Genomic DNA, 20,694 nt, shown 5'->3' on the forward strand with positions numbered 1-20,694 from the left:
TGTATGACTGAGACTGGTCTCTCGGTCTCTACAGCACAAAGTGTCTCAAAGTCCTACCAAGCTGAGTCCCACGGAGAACGAGGTGAGTCCACACACTGCGCTCTCTCTCTCTGACCTCTTTGCTCTGTGTTCTCTCACTCTAAAGGTCTCGCCATGCTGAGTTAATGTATGTGTTGGCATGAAAGGTTCTAGATATAACAACAAAAAGCATAAGTTTGAATAAAAATTCACAGGGGCTCTCCGTAAACATGACCACGCATTTTCTTCAGCGGTCACGTCCGGTGTTCATTTCCCCCATGTCATCCCCCTTTCAATTGTCTTCCATTAATCCTCCACCTCACCCCACATACATACACACACACACACATATCCCTCTCTTTTGCTCCTATTGTGGTCACGTGCCTTCCTTCACACTCCCTCCCCTTCAGTTATACCATCACTGATTCTTGAGGGTAAAGACGAAACATCTACGACCCCAGCAATGTATTGTCGTTTAACAATATTTTATATAAGGCGTCTTTTTTTGTGCCTACTTTAAAATTTGCAGAGCTCTAGACTGCAACCATTTAGTCGCATTTTGCGACCCTTTAACTTCGCTGTGCGAGTAAAATGTTTTATTGGTCGCACATTCTACCTGGTCACCTCAATCAAAACGTCCTATTTATGGGCGGATAAACGGCATTAAAGACATCTAAACTCGGAGGGAAATACGGTGTGCTGGCTAACAAATGTACAGGATAAATAAATTATAAACAGTGACATGGAAAGCAACTTACTGTTTGTTCATCAACACTCACCAAAGGAGCCACTGTAAGTAATGTACAAACATTCAGGCGCGCCGATAACTTTCAAAACAACTGGGAACTCTGAAATCTCTGATTTCCGACTTCAGTGCGTTCAAAACAACTGGGAACTGGGCGAAATCGCTTTGAACGGTCATTCAACTCGTAATTCCAATTCGGAAACTCTGGCATCTTTCTAGACTTTCCGAACGTAAATTCACTGACGTCATGATTTGAACTCGTTTTTTGAAAAGCACCGTTAGTTCTTTACAGTAACTGAACTTGCCCGTGCATGCAGGAGGGCAGACTTTAGTGTAAATACTCTACAGGGAACAATTTGGTGGTGGAGTAAATTAAATTGTATAAAGAAATGTACAGTAGCATGGATAAATTCATATGTAACAGACATGTTATTCATTACACAATTTACTACACTAGACTGCATAAAATAGATGAAAGAAACAACATGTAAAGTAGGCTTCATAGGCAGGTCAAATCTTTCCGTCATAAAAAGCATATTCAAATCCGTAGTAGGCACTCTATTCCTCTTCCCCAAATGACATCTTGCCCACAGGGTAACTTGCCGATAGGGCAGTCAATCTGTAATGACTGAAACATGCATATTGATTATTAAGTTGCCTAGTTAAATAAAATAAAAGTGTTACCTTATTGTAAGAAATTCATGAGGTCCTTACAATAGAATGCTTATGATTGTAAAAGTAATCAGAAGTATGGTAATAAGAAAATAGCTAATTATAGATGGAATGGATTCAAGGTAGCCTACAAATAACAGACATTGAAAATGGATTGTGTCACGATCAAAAAAATGTTTTACAATGACAGGAGCGGCAGTGGTTAGAGCGTTGGACTAGTAACCGAAAGGTTTCAAGTTCGAATCCCCGAGCTGACAAGGTACAGATCTGTCGTTCTGCCCCTGAACAAGGCAGTTAACCCACTGTTCCTAGGCCGTCATTGAAAATAAGAATTTGTTCTTAACTGACTTGCCTAGTTAAAAAAAATAGATATATGTAAAATACAGTAACCAGCAATCAACTATCTTGTGGGCGACACAAGTTATTTAGCTGGCTTGCTTTCCTAGCAAACAAACGCACTGCCTCTGAGTAGGTTTTGACGTTTATGACATCCACGTTCACCCAATCGATACACATCAAAATGATCAAACCGTGCAGTGCCAATGCGGGAAAATCTGTGATTTAGCTAGCTACTTCCTTACTAGCCAACTAGCTCTTCTAAAATGTAAACAATGCGTAGTAGCGTTACGGTACCTGCTGTTTATAGGGCGCTCCAAACCTTCTGCCCGTACATCCTTCGGGCATAGCATGGCCACCTCCAAAAGGTCTCGCTCTTCACAGAGCATGGTGAATAGCCTGTGATTAACATTACACGGTTGTTGTCCTGGTCCACCACCGATGCCCATGTCATGTAGGGCTGCTTCTTTGCAACAGATCTACTCTGACAGTGGGCATGGCGGCGACCTACATTTTACAAGTACTTACGAGGTGTTTGGCAAAAGTCTAATATTTTGCTTATCTGGCATTTAAAAGTTTCCTTTAGCTGTATATCGTTAAATACATACAGTGCATTCGGAAAGTATTCAGACCCCTTCCATTTTCCCACCACTTTTTGTTACATTACAGCCTTATTCTAAAATTGATGAGGAAATGTTTGAATTCAATCAATCTACACACACTACCCCTTAATGACAAAGCGAAAACGGGTTTTTAGAAATGTTTGCAAATGTATAAACAATTATTTTTACATTACCTTAATTATATAAGTATTCAGACACTTTGCTATAATATTAGAAATTGAGCTCCGGTGTATCCTGTTTCCATTGATAAGCCTTGAGTTGTTTTTACAGCTGAATTGGAATCCACCTGTGGTAAATTCAATTGATTGGACATGATTTGGAAAGGCACACACCTGTCTATATAAGGTCCCACAGTTGACAGTGCATGTCAGAGCAAAAACCAAGTCATAAGGTCGAAGGAATTGTCTGTAGATCTCTGAGACAGGATTGTGTCGAGGCACAAGGGTACCAAAAAAGGATACCAAAAAATGTCTGCAGCATTGAAGGTCTCCAAGAACACTGTGGCCTCAGTCATTCTTTAGGAAGAGTCTTGATGGTTCAAAACTCTTCCATTAGAGTTGGCCATACTGAGCAATCGGGGGAGAAAGGCCTTGGTCAGGGAGGTGATCAAAAACCCGATGTTGACTCTGACAGAGATTCAGAGTTCCTCTGTGGAGATGGTTGTCCTCCTGGAAGGTTCTCCCATCTCTGCAGCACTCCACCAATCAAGCCTTTATGGTAGAGTGGCCAGAAAGAAGCCACTCGTCCATAGAATGGATACAAATGCAAGGCAAACTTTAATGCTGCCATCTTGACTCCCATACACAAGTATATAACTATTGCTATTAAGTGCCAAATTTTTATTGGAGTGTACCATTGTACCACAGGTCCCGTGTGGCTCAGTTGGTAGAGCATGGCGCTTGCAACGCCAGGGTTGTGGGTTCAATTCCCACGGGGGGACCAGGGTTCAATACCCACGGGGGGACCAGGATGAATATGTATGAACTTTCCAATGTGTAAGTCGCTCTGGATAAGAGCGTCTGCTAAATGACTTAAATGTAAATGTTAAATGTACCTGAGGCATACTAATGAGGCAGCAACAGCATTTTTGACATGACCGGACAGGTAACAAAATGAACAACAGCTAACTTTATCGATCAAAATAAGGTTATTTTTGGTCAAGGTTGGCTAAAAGTATACCTGTCTCATAGTTTGTGTTAGACACTGATCTAATATGACTTACTTAAATTCTATCCAAATAAAGAAATTAAAGTCCACTCTGTCCTCATCCATCCAACACCAACAAAAGGCACAAAAATGGCTATACAATCTAGCCAAAATACTTTTGGGATGTTATTTTGAGAGAGAGAGACATGCAGGTCATATTATACCATTAGGAAAAAATCTTTAATTAAGTTTCACCCTTTTGTTAATCGTTGCTCAAAATTAACCCAATAATTCAGACATATGGAACATGTATCATCCACAATGGGGCAAAACTAAATTCAACTAATGAGCTAAATAACATTTTTTTTAACTGAAAAATAATTGGGAATAAAATCGGATAAAGTAAGATCCCAAACAAATATTACAACCTATATTACAGAACTGCTCCTCCTGCTTCTCTCTTTTGATGCTTATATTGTGGGTGGACGCATCAAACTGTACCTCCTATTTTTAAAGGTGGCAAAGTGGTCAATAATACTATTATGGCTTAGTGGCCCAAACACTTCACCCTCAATGGACATGGCTGCAAAACTTGCACGCCTTTTCTGACCCTTTAACTTGCGCAACCAGGAGTGTAGCCGGCGCAGTGCACTAAAGGACCTTTCACAGGAGCTGCTGCTCACAGGAATTGTGAGGACAACCTGGATGACTTCCTTCAGAGAAGGAAACATATCATCATCCAGGAGGTTATGCACAGCAGGCATATCTTTGGGAGGACATCCAGCCTCTCTTTTCCGGGCAAGGAAGTTTCTGGCCACCAACATCGCTTCTGTTTCAACATCAATACCGTAGTGCTTGGCAAACTCAGTTTAGCATGATGTATCTAGGAAGTTGTTTTGGGCTGCATGCCTGTATGCCTTTGAGCAGACCTGCATCTACAGTCAAGAATCGCTGGTCAAGCTCACAAACCATCCTGTCCAAGCAGGGGAGCAACAACTCTCTTTTCATTGTTTGTGAACATGACAATTCTGTGCCTAAACCCAAGGATGTCCCCACCACAAAATTTCCCATTTTCCTTTGTTTTTCGCTTTCTTGCTGCGTCTGCCTCTGGACTTATTGGGAATTTCACAGAGTGCTTTGGTTCTGTCAAAGTTCTGTGGCAAATGCATCTGTGCGTTTGCCTATCAGTGTGTCACATACAGCTTGTTTGCCGATACAAGCTTCTGCCAGGTCTACAGTCTTCTTCTGGAGGAACTTGTGTAATCCCTCAGTTATAGAAAGAAGGGACTGAAACATCAGTAGCAAATACACGGTGGAGAACTGATGAAGTCCCTCAGTTATAGAAAGAAGGGACTGAAACATCAGTAGCAAATACACGGTGGAGAACTTATGAAGCTTTGCTCTCAGACCAACAGTCATGGGGGATCCAATGGTAGATAAACAATCAAAAATAGCAGTTTAAAGTGTCCAGGACTGCATTTATGGACCGCAGCTGGCATGCCCAGCGAGTGTGGCTATACGAGCTGTACAAGTTCAAGTAAGAGCTGTACAAGTTCAGCTGATGCTATTCCAAGTTTGACCTGGGCTTCTTTGAACTTGTGGTGTTTAACGAGGGATGTACTGAAAAACGAATTCACATTCTCCAAGAAACTGAAAAACTCAGCAGCCTCCGGAACAGCCCTGCAACTATGACACAACACCAAATTAAGCTCATGAAATTAGCAATGTACATAAATTGCCTCCGGATGCAGCACTCTGACATGTGCTTGCACACCTCCTTTGAACCCACTCATGACAGCTGCACCTGCATAGGTCTTTGCAATGAACTTTAGGCCTGCTACCCCTCTCATTTGGAGTTGCTATTGCAACTCATTTGCTATCGATTGGGCATCAAAATGACTTGATTTCTGCTAGTGCTAGTAAACGCTTCTTAACTGTCCCCTCTGTCACATACCTAACACACAGAGCCAACTGTTCAAACTGCCCATCCCTGGCCTCATCTGCCATAATGGCGTACATTCCAGACTTTGACATCTCAGAGACCATGGTGTCCATAATCTCTTGAGCACAGCTTTCGATCATGTCATTCTGAGATTCTGGAGAGAGATGCATCGCATTTGATGGAGTATTGTACCTTTGCAGGAAAGGGTCAAACTCCTTCAAAAGCTCCATACATTCAAGAGAGTTCCATCTATTTGTGCTTTCATTAGATTCATCATTGGCACTGAAAGAGAGTCCCTGTCTTCCTAACATTGAGGTGACCGCCACAATTCTCCTCAGATACTCCCTTCTCTCTGCAATATCACAAGCATGGGCAGATGTTAAAATCTGAGCAATGTTCTCATGACTGCTAGTTGCCTGGTAGCTGTGCCATTTCATGTTTACCGAAGATAAACAAAGCTTTTTCCAATTTTTGCAGCCATTACTGACAAAATAATCAAATTGAATGTTTTTGCCAAAAACTCTACATGGAAAGCAGAAAGCTGCATACTATACCTAATTGTGTTTCTTAAACCAGCAGTGCTGAAATGCTCTTTTCTGTGTACCAAAACTTAAGTGTGGGTAGCTATTCAGCTTCACTTGTCTGGGCCCAGTGTCTAAATTGCTCTCATTTCTGGAAGGATATGGTGCAGCGGCTTAATTACTTTCTTTCTCTGGATCTTTTGTTGTCCCTCCCTGTCTGGATCGGTTTGTTGTCCCGCTCTCTGGATCTGTTTGTTGTCCCGCTCTCTGGATCTGTTTGTTGTCCCTCTCTCTGGATCTGCTTGCTATTCTTCTCGCTCTGGATCTGCTTCTTGTCTCTCTTTCTCTGGGCATGCTTGCTCTCTCTCACTTATACAGCTCGCATGTTGATCTCTGCCTTGCATAGAAGCCTCTCTTTCTGCATGACCATTTAAGATATCATGAACATCATTTATTTATGCCTAACAAAAGTAAGACCTGCTGTCACATGCTGTACACATTTAACTGAAAGCTTAAACATCTACTTGATTTTTTTATCACTAACCTTCATCAGACATGCTCCATCAGCTCTGTCAGCCTCCAGCTTCTTTCCGTCATTCTTGTCTGCTGTGTTTTGACATGTATTGTTATTGAACTCATATTTACAATAACTCAAGGCTTAATAGGTGATTAACCTCTACAGGATTGGTGTGTCCCCCTCTGGACTGTTGAGCTAACGTTAGGGTACTGCGATTAGCATGAGGTTGTAAGTAACAAGAACATTTTCCAGGACATAGACATATCTGATATGGGCAGAAAGCTTACATTCTTGTTAATCTAACTGCACTGTCCAATTTACAGTAGCTATTACAGTGAAATAATGCCATGCTATTGTTTGAGAAGAGTGCACAGTTATGAACTTGAAAAGTGATTAATAAACCAATTAGGCACATTTGGGCACTCTTGATACAACATTTTGAACAGAAATGCAATGGTTCATTGGAACAGTCTAAAACTGCACATACACTGATGCCATCTAGTGGCCTAAATCTAAATTGCTCCTGGGCTGGAATAATACATTATGGCCCTTCACTTGCATTTCAAAGACGATGGTACTAAAACAATTAACGCTTTTTTCTCTTCTTTATATTATCTTTTACCAGATCTAACGTGTTATACTTGGGGCGGCAGGTAGCCTAGTGGTTAGAGCATTGGACTAGTAACCAGAAGGTTGCAAGATCGAATCCCCGAGCAAAAAATCTGTCGTTCTGCCACTGCCCCACTGTTCCTAGGCCGTCATTGAAAATAAGAATTTGTTCTAAACTGACTTGCCTAGTTAAATAAAGGTTAAAACATTTATATTCTCCTACATTCATTTCACATTTCCACAAACTTCAAAGTGTCTCCTTTCAAATAATATCAAGAATATGCATATCCTCGCTTCAGGGCCTAAGCTACAGGCAGTTAGATTTGGGTATGTCATTTTAGGCGAAAATTAGGGGGGAAAGGTTCTGATCCTTCAGAGGTTAAGCACACACACAGCCACTCCATTGAATAGCAGGCTAATGTTACTGATTGCTTTGCACTGCTTGCAGTTAGCCGCTGATTCCTTCTAAACCACTCATTGTTAAATTTGCGATTTCCAACGTGTTGTGTAATGTTAATGTCCAATAGCCGATGAGTACCAATACGTTTTAGCTGTCATTTCTCTTCATTATTTCTCTTCATATGACAAGGATTTGCCAGTAGATTGTTGACTTGATTTATGATGACTGCTAGCTAAGACTTTGAAAGTAAGATGTTGACATGATCAGTCCAATTAAAGCTACTGTCGATATAACGTGATTTGATGTCATTCTATGTGTTGCCAATGACCTTTTTGGATGGACACTTCTAATATACATTTTCTAGCTCTAACCTTAGACTTGTACTGTCCCATGAGTGATAAAAAAATGAATCTACGCAACGCTCTGTATTTTCTGCTGGCTTGCCCCACCACCACAGAAAGCACCGAGCTAGGCTGAAACACCTGCATTTTGGAGCTGCCTTACTCATGAAAACAAAAATGAGACTTAGTTTGTATGCTGCTTTATGAACTCAATGAATGTTTATTTTTTACATTGTTTGCTGACTGATGTGGCAGGTATTAATGCCAAAATAACAAGCAAATCAGCCCCACATGCCCTGAATGACGGGTCGCCACTGGATACATTATACATTTCATAAACTGTTGCACCTACAAACTTATTCAGTCCGAAAGGTGGCAAGTCTAATGCTCATTTTATGGACGCTGTGGACTCGTATTAATCCGACGTCTAGAATTTGAGCTAGGTTTGGGGAAAAATAGTCTGACGACCCTAATGCTAACAACGGTCAAAAATCCGGTATAGTGGTTCCCGCCAACGGCCGGACAAATCATGACAAGAGGCGGGGGAGTGTGTTGTGTACCGCCAAACAAGTTCATTTGCAAATTTTCATCGACATTGGTGTCATATTGGTTTAGATATGATGGTAGGGGAATTTGAATGTAACATTGAGCTTCAACCAATGCATATTCTATAACCCAATAATATTAGTGCACATCAAGACAAAAAAAACATCTGAATTCTGGAGCCCTATAGTGACAGTAAAATAGAACAAAAGTAGCTTAATTGTCAACCCAAAATTCCTGACAATAACTGGTTTAGGGTTGTGTATCAAAGTATTTTTTATCATGCATTCCTGCTTGGACATGTTAGATGTAATAACTTATTTATTGAATACCATCTCTGTAGTCTATGACACTTCTTAATAAAGCTTTGTAAAGGACTTTTTATAATGACTTAATAAGGTGCTGACTCAAATGTATTCTATTGTGGGACGCTGCACAATTCTTTTGGGGGGGTGCCACCAAATCATGTGCCGGTGCCACCAACTGAAAATGTTTGTGCCACCAGGGGTTAAATGTTAGTCTAGAGCCCTGGCTATATATCCTAGCTATCGCCCCCTCACCCCCTCTCCATCCTCACCTCCTGTCTTCTCTCTGTGTTCTGTCCTCATTCCCTCTCTTCCACTCCTCCCTGCCAGAACGCGTACCCCTCCAGGCGTTCCACCCACACGGACGACTCAGCCCTCTTCATGGTAAGGCGCCATGGCTGTGCTCCCATTCTCTTCTTCCCTTCTTCGCCAACAAGTGTGCACTACTTCACTCTTTCTCCACTAATATAAAACAGTTGTCAATTTAGGTTTTGACATCAACAAATTACCTTCAACTCATTCCATTTTCATCTCTTATCAAAATGAAAAGAAACCAATAAATACATTTACTCAATAAACATTTATTTTTCAAGGTATCTTTATCAAAAACTTTTATCATTCCATACAATAATCTGTCATGTTAATTTAGAAATAATACTTTGCGACACAATCTGCAGTTCCCGGTCGGCCACACAAGGGGTCTCGACCCAGGCTTTGAATAACACTGTTTTAAAAAGGAGCAACTGGGGAAAGAAATATGGTAACCCATGGCATGCTTACACCAATCTAATGCTGTTCTGGGGGAATAAAAAATAATTTAAAAAACATTATTTCAACAAAAATGATTCTTTATGCTTTTCAACCCTTGTGGCGGAGTAAACAAGTGCCCACTTTAGGAAAACAGTAGGAAATGGGAACACGACCTGTGTGTCACCTGCTCTCTATCCATCCTCTACCCACCTGTCAACACCCAATAACCTTTTCATAGTCCTCCCCCTACATCTCTAACTAGTCGTCAATGGTTAGATTGACACTTGTCTACTGTTTGGTTATATAGCTAAACACATTCACACTATAATGAATCTATAGACTTACAGGTAACTGCCCCAAAAAAAAGGAAACGCAAGTAAATGAGGGATACAAAGTATATTGAAAGCAGGTGCCTCCACACACGTGTGGTTCCTGAGTTAATTAAGCAATTAACATCCCATCATGCTTAGGGTCATGTATAAAAATGCCCAGTTGCCCATTATTTTGGCTACCATGGTTAGATGAGATCTTGATGACTTTGAAAGAGGGGTATCAAAGGAGCATACAGGGTTTAAAGGGTGTTTATCTCAGTCACCAGATCTCAACCCAATTGATCACTTATGGGAGATTCTGTAGCGGCACCTAAAACAGCGTTTTCCAACACCATCAACAAAACACCAAATGATGGATTTTCTCATAGAATAATGATACTCATCCCTCCAATAGAGTTGTAGACACTTGTCGAATCTATGCCAAGTCACATTGAAGCTGTTCTGGCGGCTCGTGGTGCCCCAACGCCCTATTAAGACACTTTATTTTGGTGTTTCCTTTATTTTGGCAGTTACCTGTGTTTCGTCATATGCCTGTGTGGAAATGTGGTCTTTCTGATTGCATCTAACAATCTTTTGGTCAGTGAGCGATGCGTTCCGCCATTCACTGCCACTGTAAAAGAAGTGGCGTTTGACAACATTAACTGGGTCGTGTTCATTACGCACCAAATGGAAGAAAGCGGATTGAACTTCCATGTGGGACTAGGATAAAACGCAAATTTTCATTTTCTGTCAAGTGCCCTAATGAACACAACCCTGGGTATTAACCTTTTTCACAGTAACGTTCCTCCGACCCAAACTGTACCCCTCTGGCTCGCGTACTCAGAGCACAGTACGGTGTAACCCAAGGATCAGCCTGCTTTTGTTACACATGGCTTATTTACAGCCTGGTTTGGCGGGACTTGTCGAGCTAACCATGCCCCTCAGCTCACTTAAAATGTATATTTTACTAAAAAAAAAACGTTTAGTTCGAGCACTTTCATTACAGTGCTTCGTCTTGAAAAGTTAAACTGTTGACATGCACACTTTGTGACTGTCAACAGTAGACTAATGAACAAAATACACAAGTATTTTCTTGTATAATGTCCCTTTTAAAAGGAGGCTGGCACCAGATACGTAATCGGGTGCATGGAAGGAAATGGAAATACCTACACCAGCATGGTATGGTTTGGGTCAGCACGGTAGTGTGAAAATGCTGTTATTTTAGTAATGAAATGACCTGCTGCTTGGTTCTGGGTTTCAGCTGGCTGTTGGAATCCTTGCCTGTCCCGATGCTTTCTAACTCTAAACTTTTTTTCACTAACCTGTTCCAGAGACAGTGGTTGTGTCCCAAATGGGATCCTATTCCATATATAGTACACTACATTTTACCAACGCCCGTAGGGCACAACAAATAGGTCAATTTTTCCTGGTGCATTGTAACCAGCTTCCACCTGCCCTGGCTTAACCCCTCTTCTCCTCCTTCTCTTCTTTCTCTTCTGATTCCCCTCTTTCTGTGTTTATTTTCTGTCTCTCTCTCTCCCTTCTCCGGCTGGTTCACTGTTAGAGCGAGTACCAGCCTCGCATGGTGTTTGAGGTAGACACTGACACCAACACCATAAAGAGGAAGCCTGGCACTCACAAGCAGGTGAAACACACTTTTGGTTACAGTACTACACACACATACACATTTGACTTGTTTCACATGCACATTTGGGAGCAACTATGTGTAGACAGCATACACACAGTCGCACATTGTTGGAGTACTACACAGCAACACATACAAACAAAAAAACAAACCAACCAAGTCATAGGCACTTAACCCAAATTGCTCCTTTAATTCGCTCTAGATAAGAGCGTCTGCTAAATTACTCAAATGTCAAATGATAAACGGGCTGTCTGCAAACATACCATCCCACACACACATGCACAAAGTTGTTGTTTTGTGGCCTGCATCTGCAGCATGTTGTGTGTGCACTGTCCTTACTCAATTAACAGACCAGTACTCCATTTTGTATCGCTCTCTGCTTATAAATCTCTCCATTATTCCACGTCTCTTTTTATTTTCCTTCACACTTCCTTGTTACGCTTTCTCCTCAATTCTCATTGGATTTTATTTTTAAATCCCTCAATCCACCTGTTGCCATTCCTTCTTTGTCTCTCTCCTTATTTCTCCTTTTATTTTTGTCCTCTTGCACTCTTTCTCTCCGACCACCTCCCCCCAGTCTCTTACTGTGTCTGGGATGTCCATAGATGGGCGTCTCTCCTATCCTGACGATATTTCCCCCGCGTGTCTACTGCAGGTACTGCAACCTTGCACGTCTTCTTTTCAGAGCAACCTCCCTTTTCCGTCTCTTTCTCTTCATTTCCTTATACTTTGGATTTTGGAGCATGCTGCTACACACTGGTCCAGGGCCAGTTTAGTGATGGTTAGAGTTTGGCTAGTGCATGTGTGGTGCGCTGACCTGTGCAAAATGCCTGCCTTGGCATCACCCAGGTGTGAGTTACACTTTGGCTGTGGATGAGGTGAGTTTCCCCTTTACAATGGAAATGCGTTGAGCACCAATTAGGAGAGCACTAGGTGTCTATAAATCTAATCCATGAATATGATCATTATAAGCTCACCCTAAGGGGCACTCTACCTACCTGCAGCCAGAGAGCCTGCTCCATGGCTCTATGCCCATAGTCCACCCTCTTCTATGTAACAGTTGCCCATCTTTGATGTAGCGGTAAAAGATAGGTTTGTTAACACCAAACAGGCGAGATGAATGCTAATGCTAACAGCGCTAATGTTGATGTCAAAAGGTGCTCTCGTGATATTTACGGGCCTTTACTCTCCCCCATTACATCTCTGGTGCCAACGGACGTGTGATTATATACCTGAGTATTGTTGAGAGAACCCTTTATGCATGACTGCTGGAGTTTCAGTCCTGACTCAAATTGAAAGAGGGATGAAATTAACCCTCTCTCCCTCTGCTCTCTGCTGGGACTCGACTGGCCATTCAGCAGGGCGACGATCGCTCCTCCCTGTCTCCCACAGGTAAGACACCCAGTCACACTATTCCTGCTGCCCTTCACTGCTAGGTGCAGCTAGTCACACTGGCTTCCATGGAAACCAGAGTATAAATGGCTGTGAACTAGAGCAGCTTCCAACACACCCTTCCCCTCTCCTTACTAATTTACTGTATCCCAAATTGACTACTACTCCCTAGACGTTCCTGTGGATCTGAAAGGATTTTATTACACGCCCTATTCACTCTACCACTCTCCCACCTGCTCACTTCCTGTTCTGCTTGCAGCCCTCCAATCCCCTTCTTACCCCGGCCCTGTTACTCCGCCCTCCTGCTGGGGACCCGCACAGAGGCCCGACAGCTTCTTGTTTCGCCTCAGCCAGAAGGAAGAGCAGAGGAGAGGTATGTCACCGGATCACAACCTCTGGATCTCGGCTGCATGGCCTTGGGAGCTTTCAGAAGAGAGTGTTGGTACCTCTTGAGTGTGCAATGCGCATGTCGCAATTGAGTGTCATGTGACATTGCTCTGGTAACTAGCTGGGCTGATGGACACGTCTGGATGGGATCCTGCACAGTCGCTGAGCGATACTGTGGATAGTCAAACAAAATAGATGGTTCGCACCCTTAGAATTAAATTGGGGGTCGGGGAGGGGGGGTAGTAGTATTAGATAATTTTGCTTATGGAAAGATTTTCTATGTTTTAAATGGGGGAGGGGATATTGTCGGCTTTTGTTTTGACTGTTATGTATGATGGTCTGCTCTGTTGGTTTTGTGATCCCATCTATTACTTTGATTTCTGTCAGACAAAACTCTGACCTATAGACAGTCTGGTTCAGTGACTTCCAAGTTCAGTTCAGTGACTAACATGCATCTGTGGCCTACACTTTCGTAGCTCAGTTTTCTGTTGGTTTTGTTCCAACTCTCTATTACTTCAAGTTCCTTCTGTTGCTGTAGAGTTCTATCTGCTGTAGTTTGCCTTCTGAATTGTTTGCCAGCTGTCTGATCATACCATTGTGTCTGTAGAGCTGGACTTTCCCCCTCTTCAGGATAAATGATTAGCATCCATTCTGCTTTCACCAGCTTTTGATCTTGTGTATGTTTGAGCCTGTCTGGTTCTGTCTTCCTCCCCAGGTGATGGTTCTGCCCCCAGGTCGGAGCCTGAAGAGGTGACCCCTACCCAGCCTCAAGGCCCCATGGGAGAGGAGGCTGCTCTGGTGGAGCAACTGCGGAAGGTGAACAGATTCTCCCCCCTTTTGGCCAAGCCATTAGGGCCTGGAGTTTCTACTGGGTTCCTTGGCCCATATTCATAAAGTGTCTCAGAGTAGAAGTGCTGAACTAGAATCAGTCTTTCCTTTCAGATCGTAATGAGTACAATTATATGGACACGGGACCTGATCCTAGATCAGCAATCCTACTCTGAGATGCTTTATGAGCCCAGGTGAGATCACAAGGTCAGGAAAAACTCCTGTCCCTACATGTGCTGATCCCCCTGGAATTGTGTCGTACTCTATTTTGTAGAACATCGAATCGCGTCTGAAAGTGTCCTTGCCAAGCGACCTAGGAGCAGCACTGACCGACGGGGTCGTGCTCTGCCATCTAGCCAATCACGTGCGGCCACGATCCGTACCCAGCATCCACGTGCCCTCCCCTGCTGTGGTGAGTGTTTGTGTGTTTGTGCACCTTGTGCGTGTGCTGTGCGTGCATACCATGTGTGCATTGGTGAGATATCAGTTTTAGAATAAATTTTGTCAGTGTGTCTTCCTGTCAGGAACACTACACTTCAAGCATATCAATACAACAATGCTACTTTTTATATTTGCATTTGGGTTATGATCAGACACTGATTACATCCCAAATGGAACCCTATTCCCTATATAGTGCACTGCTGTGACATAGCCCTATAGGTCCTGGTCAAAAGTAGTGCACTATACAGGGAATAGGGTGCCATTTGGGACAGAACCGCTGTCATTGTGCTTACCATTGTCCCCGTTCTGTCTCTGTCCATCAAGCCCAAACTGACGATGGCCAAATGTCGGCGGAACGTGGAGAACTTTCTGGAGGCGTGTCGCAGGATCGGGGTTCCACAGGTAAGACAGTGACCTCAACAAATTAATTAAATAGCTGAAACCTACTTTCAGACAGTGCAGGTTTTTCTCTGTAGGGAGACAGACTCCCTCTACTGGGAGACAGACTCCCTCTACTGCTCTGCTTTTTGTATCAACAACAGTTTAGCCTACTTCTCTGTTCCTGCTGTTTATATCAGTTGACTCCAGCTAACTCAATTGACAAACTGGCAACCTGCATAGCTTTTGTAAACTGCTTAATAACAGTAACTTTCTCTCTCTCTTTCCGTTCCTCCGCTTCCCTCTCAAATGCATCTTCCATCTGTCCATCCAAACACAAAACCTCCCCTATCTGTGTGATCTTATCCTTTGCCTTCCCCCCCACCTAACCCCTTCCTCCACCATTCTCTTCCCCCACTCCCATGGGACAGGAGAGGCTTTGCACAGTGGAGGAGGTTCTGGATGGCCGGGGAGGCTGTGTTTACGGGACGCTGGGGGTCCTGCTCTCCATGGTTCCTCCCCCCCTCCTAATGCCTTCTCCCCCAGCCCAGCTGGCAGGCTTCGCCCTCTTCTATCTGTCCATCATGTCTGTACTGTGTGCTCTGTACTGCCACCTGGTGCCCCACCTCTGAACTGTCTGTCTGGACAACACAATCCCTTCCTCACCTTCCTCGTCCCACAACAAACTGACTCTCTACCACTTGTGCACACACACTCACGCTCGCACACACACACACTATCTCAAACACACACACACCACTCGCATTCCTCTGTACTTCTCATTTCATATTGCGGTGTTTTCCATCAATGCAACAGTATCTATTCAGACACAGCAGTCAGCAGAACTCAACAAGGGAAAAACACAAGAATGAGTGGACCACTCCCTCTCTCAGTCCCACTCTGCCTTAACAAAGAGGAGCGCTCGCAGCTGCCTGGTTTGCCATGCACTGAAAAGGGCACAACTCCAAATGCCAAATACCATATAGTAGGTTTTATCTTTTCTTCCAGTTGTTTGTTGGGGAAGGTTACTTGCATCTCCTCAAGGAGTGGCGAGGTGGACCTTCAATGCTCCCTCGTAACCCTTCTGTCATGTACTGGCACTGCCCCCATTGAGAGAGACAGCAAGACCCTGGAGGCTGCTGTGTAGTCACTGAACTGTCTGCTACTCTACCTACCTACTGAACCTCCTTCTGTGCCTTAAGTTTGTCCGCCTGCCGGTGTGTGTGTTTTAGATGGAACCTTCCCACCCGAAGCCACTTCCATTGCACTAATAGCATCAATCAAGTCGGAGTGCTTGTCATATGTAGCCTACGTGCTGCTTCCTCCCTCTTCCGGCCCCTGAGAAGAACCAACCACGAGTAATCTGACTAATCAATGCCGAGCGCTTCTCTTCTCTCCTGACTCTAGCACAGCTTAGCCTAAGCTGCAAAGTCAGTCTGAAGTTTTTGCCTAATCATAAAGAGAGCAGGTCGGCGAGGGTCATTTGTTAGCCTTTGACTCTTTGCTGACGCACAATCAAGTATCCTACAGGAGCCTTTTTTTCCCTTGACCGTCTGTGATCCAGCCCCCCTCTCAGTCATAATGCTCATTTTGTGGCTCTGGGGAGATGTTTGCCCTAGATACAGATTTACGATCAGCTACACCTCCCCAATCCTAACCTTTTAAAGAGGAACTGAAATGCTCAAATCAACCTACATTTTACAATTTTATGTTCTGAAAATACTTTTTAAACATAATATGATACAGTCTTAGAGTGCCTAGCACAAGCTTATTTGATTTATTTTACCAGGCAAGTCAATTAAGAACAAATTCTTATTTACAATGACGGCCTAGGAACAGTGGGTTTAACTGCCTTGTTCAGAGGCAGAACGACAGATGTTTACCTTGTCAGCTCGGGGATTCGATCTTGCAACCTTTCGGTTACTGGCCCAACGCTCTAACCACTAGGCTACCTGCAGCCCCATAGAGAGGTGTGGCCACAGCCATATTGAAATAACCTCATGGGAATGGTAGAGCAGCCGCGCGCCTACTGTACTCGTGGCTTTTTGATCAAGACTGATTAAGAAGTGAAGAAACTAAAAGCTAGAACTACCAATTTGAGAGGGAACATCAATAAAATAATAACAATCATCTTAACAAGCCTGTATAGTCTGGTCAAAAATCCACTTGCATAAGTTTTTGAGCTCATTCAGATGTATGCTACATTAGTGATTTTTGCAGGGGCATCGGATCTACTGTTACCCGACATTAGTAAGGTAGTTAAATGCATGATTTCCACAATAACAAAGCAGTTAGCTTTGAATAAGCTTGTATAGTCCAGCCAAAAACCCACTTGCATAAGTTTTTGAGCACATTCAGCGGGCAAGGTCTAGCTTTGTTAAACATTACAGGAATTTTGACATGGGCATCGGATCATACTGTGTTAGCAAGCTAGCTAACAGCAAAAAGCTTAGCTTACTGCATGGTAGTACCCACAATAATAGTCACTTTTGCAGGCAGATGGTGTACACTATGCATAAACAGTATTCAATATGGTTTACAGTGAGCGATTTATGATGTGCCAAACCTAAGAGGCTAGCTGGGCTAGAAAAACAAGTATTCAGTTAATGCAAGCTAACGTTAGCTGCAGACACGTAGGTTGTTAGATGTCTACTCCTATTAAATCAATTGCAGCGAGTTGTGAGATTTACCAAATGATCCTGCCAGTTTCCATAGTTAAATTAATAATCCATAGTAAAATTCTGCGCTGTAGCAAGCTGTTCTGATAGCTACAGTAGCTCGTGATGTTAACTGACAAAATATCCATCAATGATAGCTGAGCTTGCCATGGTTTTGGACTTGCTAGCTATGATAGCCCACCTTGCACAGTTTATTTGTTTTTTATTTATTTAACTTTTATTTAACTTGGCAAGTCAATTACGAACAAATTCTTATTTACAATGACTGCCTACCAAGAGGCAAAAGGCCAACTGGGAGAATGGGGGCTAAGAAATGTAGGACATAAACACTACATAGAGACCTAAGACAACCACACAACATGGCAGCAACACATGACAATACAACATATTAGCAACACATCATGACAACATTCACCACAATGGTAGCAACACCACAATGGTAGCAGCACCAACATGGTAGACAGCAATACACCACGCAAAGCAACCACAAGTGTCAGTAAGAGTGTCAATGGTTGAGTCTTTGAATGTAGAGATAACTGTCTAGTTTGAGTGTGTTTTGCAGCTCGTTCCAGTCGCTAGCTGCAGCAAACTGAAAAGAGGAGCGACCCAGGGATTTGTGTGCTTTGGGGACCAGAATGCGACAGGCAGAACGGGTGTTGTATGTGGAGGATGAGGGCTGCAGTAGATATCTCCGATAAGGGGGAATGAGGCCTAAGAGTGTTTTATAAATAAGCATCAAGCAGTGTGTCTTGCACTGGGTATACAGAGATGTCCAGTTTACAGAGGAGTATAGAATGCAGTGATGTGTCCTATAAGAAGCATTGGTGGCAAATCTGATGGCCGAATGGTAAAGAACATCTAGCCGCTCGAGAGCACCCTTACCTGCCGATCTATACATTTCGTCTCCATAATCTAGCATGGGTAGGTTGGTAATCTGAATCAGGGTTTGGCAGCTGGGGTGAAAGAGGAGCAATTACGATAGAGAAAACCAAGCCTGCAGCTTGGATATGAAACATTCTCAATAAAGAAACTAACATGCATTGTAATCTGGGCTGCCTGTCAGATGAACCATTCAAGTGATGTCATTTATGGCGGCACGCATTAGTCCATGAGGCAATTTTCTAATGTTTTTGTCAGCTACTTTAAGGGTAGGAACTTGCTTCTTTATCACATTTGACTTAATAAAATGTTTCAGTTCGTCTTTAACCATTAGTAGGGAAAACTGACCCACGATCAGTGTCCAGGGGCAACTTCACTCTACTCCCATTTTAGCACTTGCCTGATCCCAGGTCTGTTTGTGTGTTAAAACAAATCTGGGACCAGTCTAGGTAGGCACAAGCTGTGGTAACAATCAGCCCCAGGATATGACTGGACTGCCTTCAGGAAGTATTCACACCCTGAGACTTTTTACAAATTTTGTTGTCTTACCAATGGGATTTAAATGGATTTAATTGTCATTTTTTTGTCTACGATCTACAGAAAATACTCTGACAAAGTGGGGGGGAAATTATGAAAAGTAAAACCCTAATCTTGATTAGGTAAGTATTCAATACATGAGTCCAATGCTTGTTAGAATCCCAAGCATTGGACTCATGTATTGAATACTTACCTTTGGCAGCGATTACAGCTGTGAGCTCTGTGAAATTGGTTGTTGATCATTCGTGGACATCCATTTTCAGGTTTTGCCATAGATTTTCAAGCAGATTTAAGTCAGAACTACAACTATGCCACTCAGGAACATTCCCTTTCTTCCTTGTAAGCAACTCCAGTGTAGATTTGGCCTTGTGTTTTAGGTTATTGTCCTGCTGAAAGGTGAATTTGTCTCCCAAGTTTTTGCCTCTGCTTAAATCCATTCCATTTATTTTTTATCCTGAAAACTCCCCAGTCCTTAATTATTACAAGCATACCCATAACATGATGCAGCCACCACTATGCTTGAAAATATGGAGAGTGGCACAGAGTAATGAATGCATTACAGAGTAATGTATTCAGGACAAATTGTGTATTGATTTGTAAGTGTTTTATGCAGTATTACTTTAGTGCCTTGTTGCAAACAGGATGCATGTTTTGGAATATTCCTCTGTACAGGCTTCCTTTTCACTGTCAATTAGCTTAGTATTGTGGAGAAACTACAATGTTGATCCATCCTCCGTTTTGTCCTGTCACAGCCATTACACTGTTTTAAAGTCACCATTAGGCTCATGGTGAAATCCCAGAGCGGTTTCCTTCCTTCCTGGGGCGTTGTATGTTAGGAAAGGACGCCTGTATCTTTGTAATGACTGGGTGAATTGATGCACAATCCACAGTGTAATTAACTTCACCATGTTCAAAGGGATATTTAATATCTGCTTTGCTTTATTTTACCCATCTACCAATAGGCGCCCTTCTTTGCGAGGCATTGGAAAATCTCCCTGGTCTTTGTGGTTGAATCTGTGTTTGAAATTCACTGCTCAACTGAGGGACCTTACAGATAATTGTATGTGGGATACAGAGATGAGGTAGTCATTCAAAAATAATTGTAAACACTTATTGCACACAGAGTGAGTCCATGCAACTTAATATGTGACTTGTTAAGCACATTTCTACTCCTGAACTTAGGCTTGCAATAACAAAGGGGTTAAAGACATTTCAGATTTTTTTATTTTGTAAAAAATTACACATTTGACATGGCGTTGTGTGTAATCAGTTTTAAATTCAGGCTGTAACACAACAACATGTGGAAGGTCAAGGGGTGTGAATAGTTTCTGAAGGCACTGTATATGGCAATGAGTGCTCTTATACTGTTCTATACGAAGACAAAGCACATATTCTGTGAGAAAGAGCGAGCAAGTGACTCTGGGTTTGTTCCAAATGGGTCCCTATTCCTTATAGTGCACTACTTTTGATCAGAACCCTATGGGCCCCCTGGTTAAAAGTAGTGTACTCAATAGGGAATAGGGTGCCATTCGGGACGCAGGCTGCGTGTGTAGTTTGTTGCTGGTCTATGCTGAATGACAAGGAGTAATGTCTCCTCTGGCTCTGAAGAGCGGTGTGTATGTTCTCTGTGTCAGTGGTCTGTTTGGTTAGAGGATGTGTACCCACGTGCCGATCTCTACTGTTGTTGACCTTTCAACTCTTTCCCAGAGCTCCTCCTTGCACAATAAAATGAACCAAATATTTGCTGTTC

The 20,694-nt window shown here is 42.8% G+C and overlaps 1 protein-coding gene across 11 annotated transcripts in view; it reads left to right on the forward strand.

The window, feature by feature from the left end:
• lrch3 (leucine-rich repeats and calponin homology (CH) domain containing 3) overlaps positions 1-20,694 on the forward strand; it is an 87,448-nt gene that overhangs the window by 60,363 nt on the left and 6,391 nt on the right. For 3 of the 11 annotated variants that reach the window (XM_055879332.1, XM_055879341.1, XM_055879342.1), the window contains exons 13-22: positions 35-82; positions 9,049-9,102; positions 11,344-11,424; positions 12,002-12,079; positions 12,783-12,816; positions 13,076-13,189; positions 13,919-14,019; positions 14,306-14,443; positions 14,797-14,874; positions 15,282-20,684. In XM_055879332.1, the coding sequence (XP_055735307.1) occupies positions 35-82; positions 9,049-9,102; positions 11,344-11,424; positions 12,002-12,079; positions 12,783-12,816; positions 13,076-13,189; positions 13,919-14,019; positions 14,306-14,443; positions 14,797-14,874; positions 15,282-15,482 (927 nt within the window). In that variant the 3' untranslated portion in view covers positions 15,483-20,684. Of the gene's footprint in view, positions 1-34; positions 83-9,048; positions 9,103-11,343; positions 11,425-12,001; positions 12,080-12,782; positions 12,817-13,075; positions 13,190-13,918; positions 14,020-14,305; positions 14,444-14,796; positions 14,875-15,281; positions 20,685-20,694 lie in introns of those variants that run through there. The other 8 variants (XM_055879333.1, XM_055879336.1, XM_055879337.1 and 5 more) reach the window with 8 other exon arrangements.

Source organism: Salvelinus fontinalis, chromosome 24 (genome assembly GCF_029448725.1).
Source record: "Salvelinus fontinalis isolate EN_2023a chromosome 24, ASM2944872v1, whole genome shotgun sequence".
In the NCBI taxonomy this organism is placed as follows: domain Eukaryota; kingdom Metazoa; phylum Chordata; class Actinopteri; order Salmoniformes; family Salmonidae; genus Salvelinus; species Salvelinus fontinalis.